The sequence below is a fragment of the Tenrec ecaudatus genome, chromosome 13 (genome assembly GCF_050624435.1).
Source record: "Tenrec ecaudatus isolate mTenEca1 chromosome 13, mTenEca1.hap1, whole genome shotgun sequence".
Classification (NCBI taxonomy): domain Eukaryota; kingdom Metazoa; phylum Chordata; class Mammalia; order Afrosoricida; family Tenrecidae; genus Tenrec; species Tenrec ecaudatus.
Window position 1 is genome coordinate 25961828 of NC_134542.1, and position 19452 is coordinate 25981279.

At 38.5% G+C, this 19452-nt stretch overlaps 1 protein-coding gene across 7 annotated transcripts in view; it reads left to right on the plus strand.

The window, feature by feature from the left end:
- Nucleotides 1-19452, plus strand: part of IKZF2 (IKAROS family zinc finger 2) — a 163138-nt gene that overhangs the window by 128869 nt on the left and 14817 nt on the right. For all 7 annotated transcript variants that reach the window (XM_075530307.1, XM_075530305.1, XM_075530304.1 and 4 more), the window contains one exon: nucleotides 16165-16302. In XM_075530307.1, the coding sequence (XP_075386422.1) occupies nucleotides 16165-16302 (138 nt within the window). The remainder of the gene's footprint in view (nucleotides 1-16164; nucleotides 16303-19452) is intronic.

Consider the following 19452-nt stretch of genomic DNA (forward strand, 5'->3'; position numbering starts at 1 on the left):
GGGAAAGTCAAGAATTGTAATGTTTTAGCAACAACGTTTTGATAACTGAAGATCACTGCCATATTTTTTTTTTGAGACTGTCAATCTTTATTTTTTTTTATTAATTTCACAGTTCATATATATACATACATACATCAATTGTATAAAGCACATCTGTACAGTCTTTGCCCTAATCATTTTTTTCTCTTTTCTTCTTTTACATTTTATTAGGGACTCATACAACTCTTACCACAATCCATACATATACATACATCAATTGTATAAAGCACATCCATACATTCCCTGCCCCAATCATTCTCAAGACATTTGCTCTCCACTTAAGCCCCTTGCATCAGGTCCTCTTTTTTTTCCCCTCCTCCCTCCCCATTCCCCCCTCCCTCATATGCCCTTGGTAATTTATACATCGTTGTTTTGTCATATCTTGCCCTATCCGGAGTCTCCCTTCCCCCCTTCTCTGCTGTCCCTCTCCAGGGAAGAGGTCACATGTGGATCCTTGTAATCAGTTCCCCCTTTCCAACCCACTCACCCTCCACTCTCCCAGCATCGTCCCTCACACCCTTGGTCCTGAAGGTATCATCCACCCTGGATTCCCTGTACCTCCAACCCTCATATGCACCAGTGTACAGCCTCTGTCCTATCCAGCCCTGCAAGGTAGAATTCGGATCATGGTAGTTGGGGGAAGGAAGCATCCAGGATCCGGGGGAAAGCTGTGTTCTTCATCGATACTACCTCACACCCTAATTAACCCATCTCCTCTCCTAAACCCAACAATAAAACAATCCAAACTTAGAAAAATATTAAGGTTGTAGATAGCAGTACAACTATCAGAAATTGAAGTTTAATTCAGAAGAGGATGTGGAATGAAGAATGCCATTGCTGATGAAAGATGCATTTAGACTGAAAATATTCGGTCTATATTTTATTTACTATGTAAAGCCATTCAGTTTATGTATCGATATAACAAATTTAGAACATTACCAAGAGTGAAAATTCTAAAACACTTAACTGTGCTTATGCAGAACTTGTACATAGACCAGAAGGAGGAGTTATTCAAACAGAACAGGGGGTACTGTGTTCTTTAAAATTAGGAAAGGTGTGTATCATGGTTAGATCCTTTCACAATATTTACTCAGTATGTATGCTGAGAAGATGATCTGAGAAGCTGGGCTTTATAAAGAAGGCAGCAGGACCAGAGTCGGAGAGGAACTCATTAACAACTTTTGAGCCTCAGATGGCACCATTGCTTGAAGGACTTACTGATGAAGACCGAACAATGTAGCCTTCCATGTGTATTACACCTCAACAAAAAGGAAACAAATAAAAACCTTAACATATAGAGGAAAGAGTGACATCACGATTAACAGAGAAAAGACTGAGGTTGAAAAGAATTTCATCTTTCCTAAATCCACAATCAGTGCCCATGGAAGCAGCAGTTAAGAAATCCTGCAAGTATTGCAATGAGCAAGTCTGCTGTGTCAGGACCTCTTCAAGGTGTTAAAAAGAAAAGCTGTCTCTTAGAGGACTAAGGTGTGCCTGGCCCACGTCACGGCATTTCAATGGCCTCGTATGCAAACCAAAGCTGTACAATGAGTACGGACACCCAAAGAAAAATGAATGCAGTTGAATTTTGGTGTTGAAGACTGTCGAATGCCTCATGTACTGCCAGCAGAGCAAACACTCCTGTGTTGGAATAAATTCAACCAGGAGGCTCCTTAGACTGAGGATGGCAAGCCTTCATCTGATATACTATGGACCTGTTACCTGAAAGGTCAGGTCCCTCAAGAAGAATGTTTTTCTTGATAAAGCCAAAGGGTACAGAAAAAGAAGAGAGCACCTAACAGATGGATTGACACAGCGGCTGCATAAATGGACTCAAGCATAGGAAGAATTGAGAAGATGGTACAGGCAGGGTTGTGTTCTGCTGTATATGGGGTTTATTATGGGGTGGAAACAATGTGAAGGCTTAATAACATCAACAAAAGGTTGTAAGAAAAAAAAATTAAAGACCCGTTTGTACTTTCAACTATTCCTATTCAGTAACCTTGAGATTTATCATACAAATCATCAACCTTGCTTTGTATATATTTATAAGTTAACATAATACGTAACATGAGTTTTTAATGGAGAATGCATAAATCTATCCTCTTATTAAATATAATTTTTATTCTGATTTTAGATTTTAAGTTGAAAGGTTCTTAAGTTACTTACTTTTCTAAAATTTTGGTTTTCTATGTATTATATATTTCTCTTTTTATTTAACCTTATTTCTAATACTCTGGGGAAATAATATTTTAATTAGGCTTTTAATCCCTATTGATCAAAATAATTCTTGGCATACTTATTATTTTGAAAAAGCCTAGGGCAAACTAGATTTTTTTGGTCCTTTTTCTTTAACTTTCTATTGTGCGTTTGGTCCAAGTTACATAGGAAAATCAATCTTCTCTCCAACAATCCCTATACACCATATGATACTACTTATCCCATTGCATTTTAGATATACTTCCCACATATTTCCATGTTGTGGTGAAATTAAGGATTTAAAAATTAAGTACTGATACTTCTCACACAGTCTCAAATATTCTTATGTCTTTTTAAAACTTCAGTTTTGACCATAGGATTATACTGGATTCAGATTCCCATGATGATTATTTGTTGCGCAAGAAAGGAATCATTAAAAAAAAATCAAACAAACAAAAGAAGGAATTATTTTTGGAGTCTTATGGAATGAGAAGCAAAAAAGAACAGAATGTAAGTTTTTAAATTGTTCAGACTTTCTGGACCAGGTGAGACTCTAGGGCTGCCCAAGAGTATTTCCCTTAGCTAAATGTATTATTAGCTAAATAACAGATTGGGGCATAAAATTCAAAGTACCACCTATAAGGAGCTTCCTAAATCAGTAAATAATCAACTGTAGGAGATCAAATCATTAAAAACAACCCTAAAGCAAGGATGAGATGATAAGGAGACCGGGGAAACATGAGTACTAGAAATAGAGCAACCAAAGAATAATGAATTACAGCAATGGCATATTGTGACAAATGTCACCAGTATCACTGAATAATTTTGGTAGAAATTGTTAAATGGAAACTTGTATTGCTGGGTAAACTATCAACATAAACACAATGAAATTGTTCTTAAAAAATGGTATCACTTAAGAACATTTCAAATTGAAAAATCCCGTGTCACTAAGGAAGTTTGTTATCTCCTCTTCTCCGAAAAGCTAAGTCAACTTAACAGCTGTTTTCTTTCAAAGTTCCTCTTAACTCTAGCATGTTGGAATTTTAATAGATATATGAATAAAATATCACTGAGAAAGCAAAGCAGTGCAGACATTGTTTCAGGGTTTTTCTGGGTGTTCATCCTCATTTAAAGAAAAAAAATTGCTTCATGTTTTAATAATATCTTCAATTATTAAACACTATAATTCCTGTAATTTTTTATTAGCCAGCTAAGGGAAATCATAGCTTTCAGTTAAATCACAATTTATTTATGATGGAATATATGTATCTCATAACCCCAGAGTAAGACCTTCCAATATCTGTAGTTCTGCAATTATTTCAAAATCCTCAGGGTTACTGATTTTCAGAATACTGCTCTATGTTTGTCAATGAAATACTAAAATTATGCACTAAAATATGACTTTCAGGTTTGGACATTTTTCAGTTTAGAGGTTTGTTGTTATGTAATTGTCCGTTTAAATGGAGGCAGCACCACTGTTCCCCTTACACAGTCACTGTGACTTGGCGGCACCCAGTCACATAGAAGGACTGACTGGCTTTCAAATCCCATGCATTGCTAGGGCTAGGTCTGACGTGCACAGAGTTCACAGATATTAAATGCTTAGTTCCCCCTATTGATTTTTGTAAAAATCTAACAGCTAAATAGTACACTGATTGCTAATAGCCTACTTGGGAGTTGCTGGATGCTGGTTTGTTTGTTTGTTTATTTATTTATTTATCTATCTATTTATTTTACTTTATTATTATTATTTTGCCCTGGCTTGTTTTTCAAGTTATGGCATTACTTAATGTGAGAATTTACCTATAGAATAAAATATTATGACGCAGCCTATCTTTGAACACATATGCATCTTCTCCTTCGGTAGACTGTGTTAAGCACTCGCAGTCATATTTAGGGTATAAGCTACAAACCTTCAGGGAAATAGTTAATAAGAGATTCCTTCCTTCCAATCTTTATGTTTCTAATAAATGAAGGTCAAAAGTAGTATCTGGTTTGGCTGGTATGGAAGTAATCTTTGGCTGTATTGTTAAAGAAATGACATCATGTCAAATGATCTAGTTGTGAAAGTTTTCCTACATAGGACAATCTGTTCATCTGTCATGAGAGTGTAGTCCCGCAGATATAGTGCCATGTTTTCATAAGGGATTCATTGCCATATAAAATCCCCATATCCTTACATTGTTGGTCATTAGAGAGTTCCCTAAAGGAAGTTCTTAAAATATATGTGGACTTTGTAATCACTCACTTTCTTCCCTAACACAGCAGGTTCCGCCTTGTGTTTGCATTTGGGCATCTTCCCCTTCACCCTCATGCTTTGCTTTCTGCTCTTTTCTTTGTCTGCCACAGAGCTCTTTGGTCTCCATTCAACTGTTTACCTCAGTGTTAGTACTTCACCCTATGCCTTATGATTACTTGGGGGAGGGGGACAAGCATAAATAAGATCCTTCTACTTACATACCACACAAAATGATTTGTATATGAAGGAATTGCTATAGTTTCTAGAACTTTGATTAACAGGATTTTGCTTATTTTGTCAAGTGGGTAGATGACAAAAAGTCTGACTATTGAGTACTTAGCCAAAAAATTATATTGTAGTCAATTATTTTCAAAGTTGCAATATATTAAATTCAGATTGCCACACCTCTTGATAACAATTTTCCCTAAAAGATCAATTAAAAAACTAATCTATGAACAATATAAGGATAGACAATATTGAAGTAAATGATGCTGGTTCAGAAATCAACTCTAGTTCTGTTCATTCATAATAGTGTTGGTGCAGTAAATAGAGGATAATCTGTCCTGGATGCATCCTAGGAGAAAAAACTGTTTTCACCTGTTTGTAGACCTGGCACCTGGCCCACTTTCTGTGTGATCTCCCAAGTGTGAACTTTCCCCACCTTAAACCCCTCCTTTCCTTCCTGAAGGTGGTTGATAGAGGTAGATTACATTGATGATTACACAAGCAGTGTCAGTGGCACACATGATTTGCATAACCGTGTTGCGCTAATTTCACCCGTGGAGACCTGATAATGATGCTTTGGGTGCCTCTCTGAATGTGCTGCAATAAACACAGAAGAGAAAAGATGGGATTGGTATCTTCCTTCCTGACTCTTAAAAATTCTTTTGGCCCGTTTATGGAAATTTTACCAGAAGGGAAAAGCCCTCTTTGATAAGACTAGAGGCTAAGATAATCTCTCTCTTTTTAAATTTTGCCCAGAGAAAGACTGAGTATATATCTACTCTAACTTATATATATTTTTAAGAATTTTAAATAACTTTAAAAATTTTAAGGCATCTAGGCCCATCTTTTTCATCAGCTGTTCAAAACTACCAGCCTTTCCATGGAAGAAAAACAGGGCTTTCTACTCCCAAAAAGAGTTATAGTCAGGAAAACTCACAGGGCCAGTTCTACTCTGTTCTAGAAGCTTCCTATGAGTTGGCATCCACTCAACAGTGGTGAGTTTGCCTTTTGGAGGCTTGTCATTTATAAATTTAGTCTCACTTCTTTAAACTCAAACATTTATCTGTGGAAGGAATGATTAAAAAGAAGTCTGTCTTCTGTAACAGTTCACTAGATAGAGTTCATTTCACTGTGGGTCACTTTCCCTCAACACCTCTTTGTAAAGAAATGTGCAAAACTCACGGACCCCGTCCGCAGGCTCTTGAATGGTGTACACATACTGTCATCACTCTCGAGTTACCAACACCGTGCACGCTCCCCAAGTAGATGTTGGTGTGATGGTTGGAACTTCCCTGTCAAATTTCTGGGTTGCAGGAATAGCAGCTGTGGTGGCAGAAATGGAGTGGTTTTATACCAACCTCTTTATTCAGTCAGTGTCCCAAAGGGCACATCACACTGGGGTTTTTGTTTAGTTTTTTTTCTTTTGGTAAGTTCACCTTCACCCTACCTTTTTATTTTTTCTACTTGATCCATGTAAACGAGTAAAAAAAAAACCTGTCCATCCACAGCCTGTATGATCTTGTCAGATGTTAAAAGAAAACTCCCAAATGGCAGAAACTCGGGCAAATGAGGAACAGGAAACCAAAGCATCAATCCTTATAAACGTGTACAATTTGCTTGGAGTTTAACTAAATTTTATTTAAAGTATCAAATGTTTTCTCTCAAACTGGAATCACTTTAAGTTGAATGGAAACAATGGTGACCATAAGCAAATACACACCCAAGTGAAAGATACCAAATCCCACCTCTTTAAAGGGAGGTGTGTTACTCTGTTGTGCAACTGCATGCCTCACAACTCTGCTGATTGCATGAACATGTGAATGTAGGAACACTTCAAGCTGAACATTCTGGTCATTCTTTAAGATTGATGGAGGTCAGTATGCTTATGTCCATCATTCTTATTGTTAGTTGCATCAGGTCATCTCTAACTCATAGTGACCTTTAAGTGTAACAGAACAAAAGGCTGGCTGGTCCTGTACTATTTTCATGTACTATCTTGTACTATCATGTACTGTCTTCATGACAATTGGTAGACTTAAGTCCATTTTGGTGACTCTTTTGTCAATTCATCTCATTAATGATTTCCTTCATTTTCCAATTTATCCTTGCTTGACTAAACACCATCATTTTTAGTGATTGGTCTTTTTTGATGATAAATCAAAGTAAGCAAACCAGGATTTGCCATCTCTCTTTTAAGGATCAATCTGTGATATTCCCCCCTCCTCTTCCCCAATGTTGATTTGTCCATTCTTTTGGCAATTTGTGGCATTCTTGAGAATCTTCACAGCACCAGTGTTTGAACAGAGCAGCCCTTTTTGAGTCTTCCTTTCTCACGAGCCAACCTTCACAAGCATAAGAGGTGATCGAAACGGCTGTGGCTTGGGGGAGATGCACCTTATGTGTGCCCTACTGTTTGATAACCATCGGTTCATTAAAGATGAAAAATGACAGCTAATACTTAATGAGTTCTTATTGTATGCTAAACCCTATTTTAAGGAACTTGTTTTAAAGATAAAGTCACGTGCAAAGAGAAGAACGTTACCTAACATCCTCAGCCCATCTAGTAAAGCTGGATCTGGACCCACAATGTCTAGCTTAAGAAGGCATAGCTTTTCATGTGCTCTATGTCATGCTTTTGTATATACCCTCCGTTTGTTCTGCTTTGACAAATGTAGGCTTTGGATTAGATATACATATAAGCATACACACAGATTCCCAAAGAAAGGTGCTTGACATAATAACACTAAAGATGTGTACCATGCTCTGTTATGAAAACCAGACCAAATCCACTGCCATTAAGTCAGTTCCAATTCATAGCAACCCTACATCGGTTTGCAAGGCTGCAAATCTGTAAAGGAGCCTCATCTTTTTCCTTTGTAGTGGCTGATAGGTTTGAACTAATGACCTTGATGGTTAGCAGCTCAGGGCCTAAACTATAGCACCTCCCGGGCTCTAACAAAGAAAATGATCCCTCATGCTAAAGGAGATGCAGTAATGACACATTTTGAGAATGCTCAAACTACAAGTTGAAGTTCTGAAGGATTATAAGGACAATGTATTGGCCTATACAGGAAACATCAAAAGAAAGTGGGAGGAATGCGCAGAATCACGCAACCCGAAACACTTGTCAGCATCCAGCCACTTCAGACATCAGCCTCTGATCAAGAGCCAATGGTACTGAAAGAAGTCCAAGCTGTACTGAGAGCACTCGTGAAAAATAAGTCTTCAAGAAATGAGAAAATGCCAATTGAAGTATTTCAACCATCTGATGCTGCACTGGACGCACTCACTAGTATATGTCAAGAAATTCAGAAGGCAGCTACCTGCCCAACCAACTGGAAAAGGTCCCATATTTGTGCTCATGCCAAAGGAAGACAACCTGCAAAGAATACTAAAACTATTGAGCAATATCATTAATAACAGATGAATTCGATTTTTGCTGAAAATAATTCACAAATTGTACAACAGTACATTGATAAGGAGCTGCCAGAAATTTAAACCACATTTAAAAGAGGACTTAAAACAGGGATATCATTCTGATGTAAGATAGACCTTGGCTGAAAGCAGAGAATACCAGGAAAAATGTTTACTTGTGTTTTATTGACTACGCAAAGATATTCTTCTGTGTGGATCATAATACATATAGACAACATTGCTAAGTATGGGAATTCCAGAACACTAAATTGTGTTCATACAGAACCTGTACATTGACCAAAAGGCACCTATTCAAACAGAACAAGGTAGTTACATCCTCCTTATTAGGTCCAATCAGCATAATGTCATCAATATAATGGACCAATGTGACATTTTGTGGAATAGACAGGTGATCAAGGTTTTTGGACTAAATTATGGCACAAGGCAGAAGAGTTGATGTACCCCTGGGGTTGTGAAAGTATATTGTTGTCCCAGGCAGGTGAAGGCAAACTGCTTCTGGTGGTCCTTTGAGACTGGTATTGAGAAGAAGGCATTAGCCAGATCAATAGCTGCATACCACGTACCAGGAGAAGTATTAATTTGCTCAAGCAATGTTATCACATCTGGAATGGCAGCAGCAATTGTAGTCACCACCTGGTTAAGTTTATGATACTCTACTGTTATTCTCCAGGATCCATCTGTCTTCATTATAGACCAAATAGGTGAGTTAAATAGGGATGTAGTAGGAATCACCACCTCTGCATCTTTCAAGTTTTTCATGGCGGCACTGATCTCTGCAATCCCTCCAGGAATGCGGTACTGCTTTTGGTTTACTATTTTCCTAGGTAATGACTTCCAGTGGTGTCCACTTGACCTTTCCTACCATGATAGCCCTTATTCCACATTTCAGGGATCCAATATGGGGATTCTGCCAATTACTAAGTATATCTGTTCCAATGAAGATTCAGGTACCCTCCACATCAGTAAAATTTCTAGGGGTCCAGTGGTGTGGGGCATGTGTAGATATTCCTACTAAAGTGAAGGATAAGCTATTGCATTTAGCACCCCAAATGGCTAAAAAAGAGGCACAACGCCTAGTGGGCCTCTTCGGATTTTGGAGGCAACATATCCCTCACTTGGATGTTCTACTTCGACCTATTAATCAAGTGACACAAAAAGCCTTCAATATTGAGTAGGGCCCAGAGTAGGGCTCTTCAACAGGTTCAGGCTGTCATGCAAGCTGCTTTGCCACTGGGACCATATGATCCAGCTGACCCAATGATGCTAGAGGTGTCAGTTGTAGATAAAGATGCAGTGTGGAGTCTTTGGCAGACCCCTATTGGTGAATCACAATGTGGACCACTGGGATTTTGGAGTAAAGTCCTGCCATCCTCTGCAGACAACAACTCCCCCTTTGAAAAATAGCTGTTGGCCTATTACTGGGCCTTGGTGGAGACTGAACGCCTCACCATGGGCCACCAAGTCACCATGAGGCCTGAACTACCTATCATGAACTGGGTATTGTCTGACCCACGGAATCATAAAGTTGAACGTGCGCAGCAACACTCCATTGTTAAATGGAAGTGGTATATACGAGATCGGGCCAAAGCAGGACCTGAAGGAACAAGTAAGCTGCATGAAGAAGTGGCCCAAATGCCCCACAGTCTCCACTCCTGTCACATTGCCTCCTTTCTCCCAGTCTGCACCTATGGCCTCCTGGGGAGTTCCTTACCATACTTTAAGTGAAGACCAGAAAAGTCATGCTGCACGATATGCAGGTGCCACTCGTAAGTGGACAGCAGCAGCACTACAGCCCCTTTCTGGGATCTCCCTAAAGGACAGTGGTGAAGGGAAATCTTCCCAATGGGCAGAACTTCAAGCAGTGCACCTGGCAGTTCAGTTTGCTTATAAGGAAAAATGGCCAGATGTGAGATTATATACTGATTCATGGGCTGTGGCTAATGGCTTGGCTGGATTGTCAGGGAATTGGAAGGACCATGATTGGAAAATTGGTGACAAGGAGGTGTGGGGAAGAGGTATGTGAACAGACCTCTCTGAATGGGCAAAGAAAGTAAAGGTAATTGTATCCCATGTGAACACTCACCAAAGGATTACCTCTGAAGAGGAGGACTTTAATAATTAAGTGGAAAAGATGACACGCTCTGTGGAGACTGGTCCTCCTCTTTCCTCACTACTCCTGTTATCGCCCAATGGGCACATGAACAAAGTGGACGTGGTGACAGGGATGGAGCTTATGCATGGGCACAGCAACATGGACTTCCACTCACCAACGCTGACTTGGCCACTGCCACTGCTGAGCGCCCCATTTGCCAGCAGCAGAAACCAACATTAAATCCAAGATAAGGGACCATTCCTTGGGGAGATCAACCAGTAACTTGGTGGCAGGTTGATTTCATAGGACCGCTTCCATCATGGAGGGGACAGCATTTTGTTCTTACTGTAATAGACACCTGTTCTGGATATGGATTTGCCTTCCCTGCACGTGATGCTTCTGCCAAAACTACTATTTGTGGGCTTACAGAATGCCTCATCCACTGGGATGGTATCCCACATAGCATTGCTTCAGATCAAGGAACTCACTTGACAGCAAGTGCAGTGTGACAGTGGGCCCATTCCCATGGAATCCACTGGTCGTATCATGTTCCTCATCATCCTGAAGCTGCTGGCTTGATAGAACAATGGAATGGGCTCCTAAAGACACAATTACGGCGCCAACTAGGTGGCAACAACTTGTGGAGCTGGGGCAATGTTCTCCAGGAAGCTGTATACACCCTAAACCAGCAGCCAACATATGGTGTGATGTGTCTCCAATAGCCAGAATTCATGAGTCTAGGAACCAAGGGGTGGAAGCTGGAGTGGTACCACTCACAATTACTCCTAGTGATCCCCTTGCAGCATTTTTGCTTCCTCTCCCAGCAACCCTGTGTTCCTCAGGCCTGGGGTCCTCGTCCCAAAGGAAGGAACTCTCCCACCTGGAAGCACAGCACGTATTCCACTGAACTGGCAGCTGAGAATGCCCCCTGGGCACTTTGGACTTCTCATGCCTTTGGATCAACAGGTCAGGAAGGGTGTCACTGTACTGAGTGGTGTGGTGTGCTTGATCCTGATTACCAAGGAGAAATTGGACTGGTGCTACATAACGGAGGTAAAGAAGAATATGTCTGGAATCTAGGAGACCCCATAGGCCGACTCTTAGTGCTACCATACCCTGTGATTAAAGTAAATGATAAATTAGAGCAACCTAATCCTGCCAGGACTTATAATGACCCAGACCCCTCAGGAATGAAGGTCTGGGTCGCCCCACCAGGCACAAAACCACAGCCAACTGAGGTGCTTGCTGAGGGCAAAGGTAATGCAGAATGGGTAGTAGAGGAAGGTAGTTCTACCTATCAACCACGTGATCAATTGCTAAAGCTAGGTTTGTAGTTGTCAATGTATTTTCTTTTTATGTGCTTATTGCTTATCTTTCCTTTGTTCAGTTATGATATATCAGATACAATTGGACTCAGTGTGTTTTCATTTATATGTATTATAGGTGATTAATGATAAATATGTGTGATTTCATCAATGTCCAGAAATTATAATATATGGCTAAAGAATTGTGTACAGGTGCCAGGTTGTCAAGGGATGGATTGAGATACATAGTTTATTGTGCCAGCCTGGCCGATAAACACAAGTGGGATTAATTGATGGGTGGAGTAAACACAAGTGGGATTAATTGATGGGCGGAGAGATAAATGGCTCTGTGAGCCTCGCCGTTCTAGTCTCTCTCTCTGATCATCGGACCAGTGTGCGGCTGCCTTGCTTGTTCTGTGGCTCAATTTACAGGCTACACTACCTGTGGGATGTCTAGCCTGTGAACTGTGTCACTGTAAGTTGAGGTCCCTTTAAGACCTCACGATTGGTATGTACATCTCTGGAGCTGGGGACTGACAGTTGGTGACCTGGTTGACTGTTGGTGACCTGCCTTGCTGTTTGCTACCTGTGCTAAGATAGCCTAGCTCTCTCTTCAGAGGACTAACTGGTGGCCCTCAAGACTTGAAGGACTGCCAGTGTCTCACAACCCTCTCATGGGAGTGAGTTGCACTGAGCCATTTGTACTGATTTATAATTAAACTGTTCATTTCTTGTATTACATATCTATCTGTATATAATTTAACAGTTCATTTCTTGTGTTATATATCTATCCCTTTATAAATATATATATATGTAATTATATATATATATAATTACTAGCAGTCTGATTTGTCTCTCTAGAGAATCCTGTCTAACATAAATACTGTGTGGTTTAAAATCAGAAAAGGTGTTTCAGAGCTGTATCCTTCCATCACACTTGTTCAGTCTGTATGCTGAGCAAATAATTAGAGAAGCTGGACTATTAGAAGAATCTTACCTAAGGATTGGTTAAATGGAAAAACTAATTCTGTATTAAAAATAATTTGGGTATACATGGGATCAAACAGATTTTGCACACTCATTTGTTTGGCTTGTTCATCTAAAAACCAAAAAGAAGTATTTACATGCTCATGTACATTGTGAACATCTAAGAAATCACAATAAATGGACTGTTTCCCAAAACTTGTTTGAATAGTCTACATTCTCTCTCCCACCATTGGTAAACGCTTCCTATTATGCTGCAATAAAATTAAGCATTAAATAATAATAGTATTTTAAGTACATGGAATAGTCAAGTGGTTCTTAGCATTAATATGTGTATAAGTTGATCAAATTGTTGGGACAGATAATAGCATTAACATCGTAATTGATAAATAGGCAAATTATTGGATAATTTGAAAGGGTGGCATACAAATGTCTAATAAATGTGGTATTTGTATAATGCTTATCATGAATCCAAATTTTAGAAAAACTCAAGTTATATTTTCATGACCAGAGGTTTCCAGTCTTTCTTGGTTCAAAAGATCCTGAGTGGACTATTTCCTCCCCCCTCCCCCCCCCCACAGTGTCTTTGGGGCAAAAAGAATAAAAAGTTTCATGTATTTATTTGGTAAGTTCAGAAACTTGGTAAAACAACGGGTAAAACATTGGGAAAATATATAAACATGAATTGAAAGTAAAATATATCGTTTAATTTCATTCTTAAGCACTATTTAATAATGAAAGTATATACCTTATTGGGCATTGCATAACTTTCAAATTTGGAATCAGATTGAAGACTGCCACCTTCATTTTCTGTTCCACATTGCTGGCTCTGTATCGCAGCAACCACTTAATCCCACTTTATAAACAAATAGAAAAATATAAGAAGATAGTAAAGAAATTTTAAAAAGATATGTATCTCCAAATGATATTATTGTGGCTGTAACTTTTGGAAATTGTTTTTTTTCCCACATTTTTGCATGGATTTATTGTTTTTATAATTAGAAAAACTTTTTTAACCTGGGAAAAATATTGAAAGAAGAAATGCATTTATTCTTGAAAACTCCATTTTAATTCTTCCTATGAATAAGATGAACCCTTTGGGGTTAAAAAAGAGAAATTGTACTTTGTTCTTATTTCTCGAGGAGGAACGTATAATATTTGAAGTAAAATGAATGCACAATGACCACAAATAATATGAGTTGGAACGGAATAACGGTCTTAAGCGGGAGAGTAGAGTCCATGGCTTTTTAGGTGAAAAGCTTGTGTTTAGCTGGAATGGAGCCAAGGAGGTGGTAAGACGGGTAGGACTTCAAAAGGTAGAAATTGGATTAAGCCATTCCAGAAAGAAGCCAGAGTCAAATGTATAGATGTGCAAGGTAATTTGGGCCAGAATCTGGGATAGAAGATGAGATCAAGGCTGTCAGGTCAGATTATATAGGGTGCTGAATGTCCAGTTTAGAAACTAAGAGTCTCACAAACGTCTGCTTCTTCAAACTAGCCAAATGTTCTTATCTCAGACAGACCCTCCTGTCCAATGGTGTTTAAAAATTGAAAATAGCTAAAGTAAAGCAGGTAGGATAGACTTCAGAAATGAAGCTAGTGAAGTAGTGAGTTAAAAGCAGTAAGAAGTACACCATTTTCCTCCTTATCAGATGAGTCAGAGTTTTTTGAAGCTTGTGAGGCAATGGGACCTGAAGGAAACCATGGTTTCATTACATATGGAGGGCACAGAGATTGCTTATCGATAAATGAGGAAGAAAGTGTAGATGGCGAAGTTCACAGTGAAATAGAAGTAATGTGCAATACTATGTGACAGACTGTTACCAGGGAAGAAGGGGAGAGGACTGAACTATTTACAGGGACAGTTAGCTAATATTAAGTGTTTAATAAAAATAAATTGACTTGCTTAATGCAAATTTATTATTTTTACAAAGATAAGAAAATAATCCAAAATTCAGACATGGCCATATCTACAGCAGGGTTTGTAGTCCATACGCACCCAAGCCTTCTTCTACAGCACTCAAGTCCGACGCAGTGCTAAGTCAGACATACTAAGTATTTTTGAGAAAAAGGATTTTCTTTTACTCTTTCATGCTCTTACATAAGGAAATACATGCTGCACGTGGCTGCCTAGTTTGGACTTCCCAGAAATACTTCGTTCTAAAAACTCAAAAAAGTTACTTTGTTTTGTCTTTTTAAAAGTGACTTACCATGTTCTAAAAACCTTTTTCTGAAAGGTGTTTTAAAAAAAACTATGAAATAGTGAGGTTTTTAAAATGTTGTTTTGTTTTATACATTAACATAGGGAAACTTTTGTGCAACTATGAACACCTTGCTTGGGTTCTCTGTTTCCGTCTCTCTTGGGACCATGGCACGAGCGTGGGGTTTGGAAGGTGGCTGGAGATGGGGATGCTGTCTTAGGCTGTGAAAAGGGGTGGACTGTTTTGTCCTTGAACAAAATGAAATGATCCCGGTGGGAGTCAATTGAGAGTCATGAACCTAATCCTGTGCTGTACTACTGAGGCTTTGGGTAAGACCACCTGACATTTTATGTTGTTCTGCCTCCATTCAAAAGCAAGGGTCCACATGTATAAATACAAAATTCGCTGTGCTTGAGTCGATTCTGACTCAGCAACCCCAGACAGGTTTTGCGAGACTGCACATCTTGGTGGGAATAGGCATCTTTCTCCCACAGAGCAGCTGGTGGGTGTGAACCACAGCGCCGCCACGGGCAGACAGTAGCACAGGCTTCCTTCATAAAGATCATATTTCTCTTTTGTTTGTTGATTACTTTTTCAAGTTTCTTATGTGATCATCCTATTGTTTTACCAGGTGGACAGAGATAATGGCTCTCTGGCTATTAAGATTAATTCATTTCCTGAATGTGAGATGTGTTGGAAAATATTACCACCACTGTGTAATTAAATATGTTTGGGCGTCGTGGTTACTGTTAATAATCCTGCCTCAAAGCGCCATGTAGGTTAATTCTTGGTATTATAAGAGCACTGCTGACGACAGAGAATACACTTAGATCTGCCGCAGGTTTTGCAAGTGTGAATAGTTTCTACTGAAGCGGAAAGAAAGAGGAAACGCTCTGCTTTTATGTGTACTTTTTCTCATCACTTGCGTTCTTTCTCATTCTTCTTGGTACCCATGAATTTGATTGAACTGTGAAATTTCAAGTTAGGACATTTTGGTTATTTTCAGTAAAATTTCCTGACTGTCCTCTACCCTTTCCCCAACCCCCATCGCCAAAACTCATTCTCATCCTGTACCTAGGCCACTCCTAATTTGTCTTTTCAATGAGTCAAAGTTGGGAGATGTAATCGTGTAAGAGTAAATGCTAGTGTGAAGTCAACAAAATTTAAAGCTGGAGGCTCATCGCCGCAATAGGCTGTGATACAGTCAGAGCGTGAACTTGATTCCGTATTTTCTCTATCACCAGAGGTATGATCTGCCTGTCTCCTTGCCACGTTTCAGCCCTGGTAGAAACCGATTGTCTTTTCTTGCCTAAGTCACAGTGTGGAGAAGGAAAGACATAAAAGTCCAAAAAGCTTCTAACTCCTTTCTCCTAGCGCGCCAGCACTGGCCTGTGCTTATGCGGGGGCTGAGTCTGACAGCATACTGATCCTGCATTCTCTTCACAGTGGGTAAACCTCACAAGTGCAACTACTGTGGACGAAGCTACAAGCAGCGCAGTTCCCTGGAGGAGCACAAGGAACGTTGCCACAACTATCTGCAGAACGTTAGCATGGAGGCTGCGGGCCAGGTCATGAGTCACCATGGTGGGTAGAAATGGCATCTGTCATTTTCATTCAGCTCTGAGACTGCTGTTGTGAAGCTTTGTGAGTTAAATAGTTCCTTCCACTGCTCAAAAACAACAGATGAAATATGGCTCCATTTAAGACATTTTTAGACCACGTTAATTTTGTGTGGAATGATTTTACACATTTTAAAAGAATTGACCTTTGTGATACCTTGCAAGCAAGCTATGTTGAGTTTTGTGATGGTCCAGGTGTATTCCTGATAAGTCATATTGAGTATTATTATAAGAAATGGTAGCTAGCCCTGAATGCAACAATGGGAGCTGCTGTTGACCCTTCTTTTTCATTAGCTGTACCTAAAATGTTAGAGATAATTCCACGTAAGTCTAATAGATTTCTGAAAAGAATGAATTATTTGCATACTGTTTCATAATTCTTAATCAGTGATAGAAGTTTTAAATTTCTCCAATCACCCTTGGATTTATTGTAAAATTAAGGACTTGCTTTCTACAAACATGGGAAATGACCTACACTAAAATTAGACATGACCACTGTTTCCATTCCCCAAAAGAAAAGGAATAAGACCCAAGCAAAACATCCTCATTTCCACCCTGCACAGTGGCTCTTAGGGAGGCAGCCCCTAAAAGTTATTATAATTCGCTGTCTCACAAAATTAGTTTTAGTACAATCAGGCATGTAGCAAATCTGATGTATTTAATTCATGAGACTTAAGGATTCTGTCTTATCCTATTAATTATATTTATATTGATTGACTTTATTATTAAAACAATGTACGTAAAGACCTAAACAAGTCTGTACACTTACAGCATTTCTCAATCAAGGTGCAAAGGATTTAGGGATTATGATAATCACTTGTAAATTTAGATCAATTTAATGACATAACCAGCTCAAAGATTTTTTGGTCTAATTTTGTCTGTTTAAAAGTTGTGATTTTCTTCTTTTTCAATATAGTACATATTGTGAAGCTGTGTTTATTAAGAAGCTAATGCTGGCTTGTTTTTGAGTTGGTTTTTAAAAAAATATTTCATTATCCTAAATAATGGAAACATGTCCTTGTATTGAAAGACAGTTCATATAATTTAAATAATATTAATTTGTTGTAATTCAGTCTATTTATGTCTCTATTATTGACTTCATGTGCTAACATTTTTGAAAACCTGTGTTTTTGAAGAAATCGGATATTGGAAGTGTGCACTACGGTAGCATAGGAGATAGAATATAGAGTTTCGAATGGTAATCTTGAAATCGAACAAATGTGCCCTGTCCAGGTCAACTAGTGTGACTGACTGTGCCGCCCATAGGTTGCTGTGAACATAAAATGTGGTTGCATGGGCAACAGTTGCCCCTAAATGCTTATGATTATTTACATTTAAGGCCATTCATTGTTCAGCAACAATCAATATAGCATCTCCTACGATGTTGTTTCTTATCAGAATTTAAATAACTATTAGATAAATGTTTATCTTGTGAATTGTTTGGCTTCCTTTACTTCTCTTCTGACTTACTGAGAAACCATTGAACTATTAGTTCTTTTCAGCAAAGGACTTTTTGAGGTTTACCATAGCAGAATTAGAATTTGAATAACATAAACGAAAAAGATATGATATATTAAAACAAAATTATTCTAGTAAAAAAGTAAGTTCCACTTTATCTGGATTCCGATAGGCATAAGGAACGTTTCATGGGTTGAACGGTCTGCCGCACACTGTTTTGCTATGTTTTTTCTGTTTTGTTTTTGTTTTCTATTATGCATACTAGTTTTGATTACTGTTGGTTTTAGGGTTGACTTGAGTCAGGGAGCTAAGGGAGGTTTTAAAGCATGCTAAAGCTTTCCAAAGACACGTTAGGCAAATACTACCAGTTTTCCCTTGTCATGCTTTCCCATTTGGGAAGATAATATGCAAATCCATTGGTGAAATCATTTTCTAGTCACAGTGAATTTTGGAGCTCTGTGATTCATACACAGATGAATAAAAGAGTTTCTCCTAAAAGTATTTATAATGTTTCAGGAAATAAAGGTGTATGTATGTTCATGATTACAGTAAGCACATAACCATTTAAAACCCAGTTTGCCACTTAGAGACTAAGTGAGGAACAAGTAGATAAATATGAAAGAATGTGCATATTTTAGTAGAGTGGGGAAGACATGTCCTCTAAACAATTGTGGCCCCATTTCCCAGACTGCTTAGTCTTCGACAGCATTGATCCATCACACAGTGGTCCTGAACTTGATATTTAGTGGGGAGAAGCAGTGCAAGATGCTGGAATGAAGGGCACAGGACAAGCCAAAGAGTAGGGGTCAGAGCAGGTCTTGATATCATTTGTAGGACCAAAATCAGTTCTTAAATATCTGGTTATAATTACATAAATTTTATTAATCCGTTTTCACTCTATACTTTTATTCCTAGTGGTACTGTAACAATACCTTGAAATGATTCTCAATTTCCCCTTTGTTTACATTATTCCAGGGAAATTGGCTTTATGAGTTAGGAATTGCTAACTGCCATAATAGCAAAATATATACATAGAATTCTAATTGAGTTTATTATTACCCTTCCTGATATACATATATTGGTATGTGTATCCTTCAAAACAGAGCCACAACATAATTCAAAGTTTTCCTTTGCCTTCTCTTCCTATCTTGCTGCATCTTGAGATTTTTCTTTTGAATTTTAGTACTAGGTATAGGGGTCGCCACCTCTAGAGTTGCTATTAGCTCTTTGAAACTGATTACTATTCTCACTTAAAAAAAAAAAATCTAACAAAGCTATATTTCTTAGCCTCTTTCCAGAACATGTCTCTTCTAGTGAACAAAGAACTGTATTTAAAAAGTTATTCCTTCACTTTGTTCAAGAAGCATCCTTTTGTCCACTTCTATAAAATATTTACCAAATTCTACTGAATAATATGGTATATAAAGATAAATAAATATAATTTCTTTTATAAATGTATGTTATTGTCTGGTGTGAAGTAATTATATTTCAAGAGGGAAATAAAATGAAACAGTTTTACCCATATCTAAAGAAGTTAAAAGTAGCTTTTCAATGTGTCTTAGTGTTGACCAAAGCATTAGGGACGAGTAAACACAGCATAGAAGGGGACAGGAAACAGAAAGTGTGCTCTCCAAGCAGAGAAGTTACCTTCCACAAA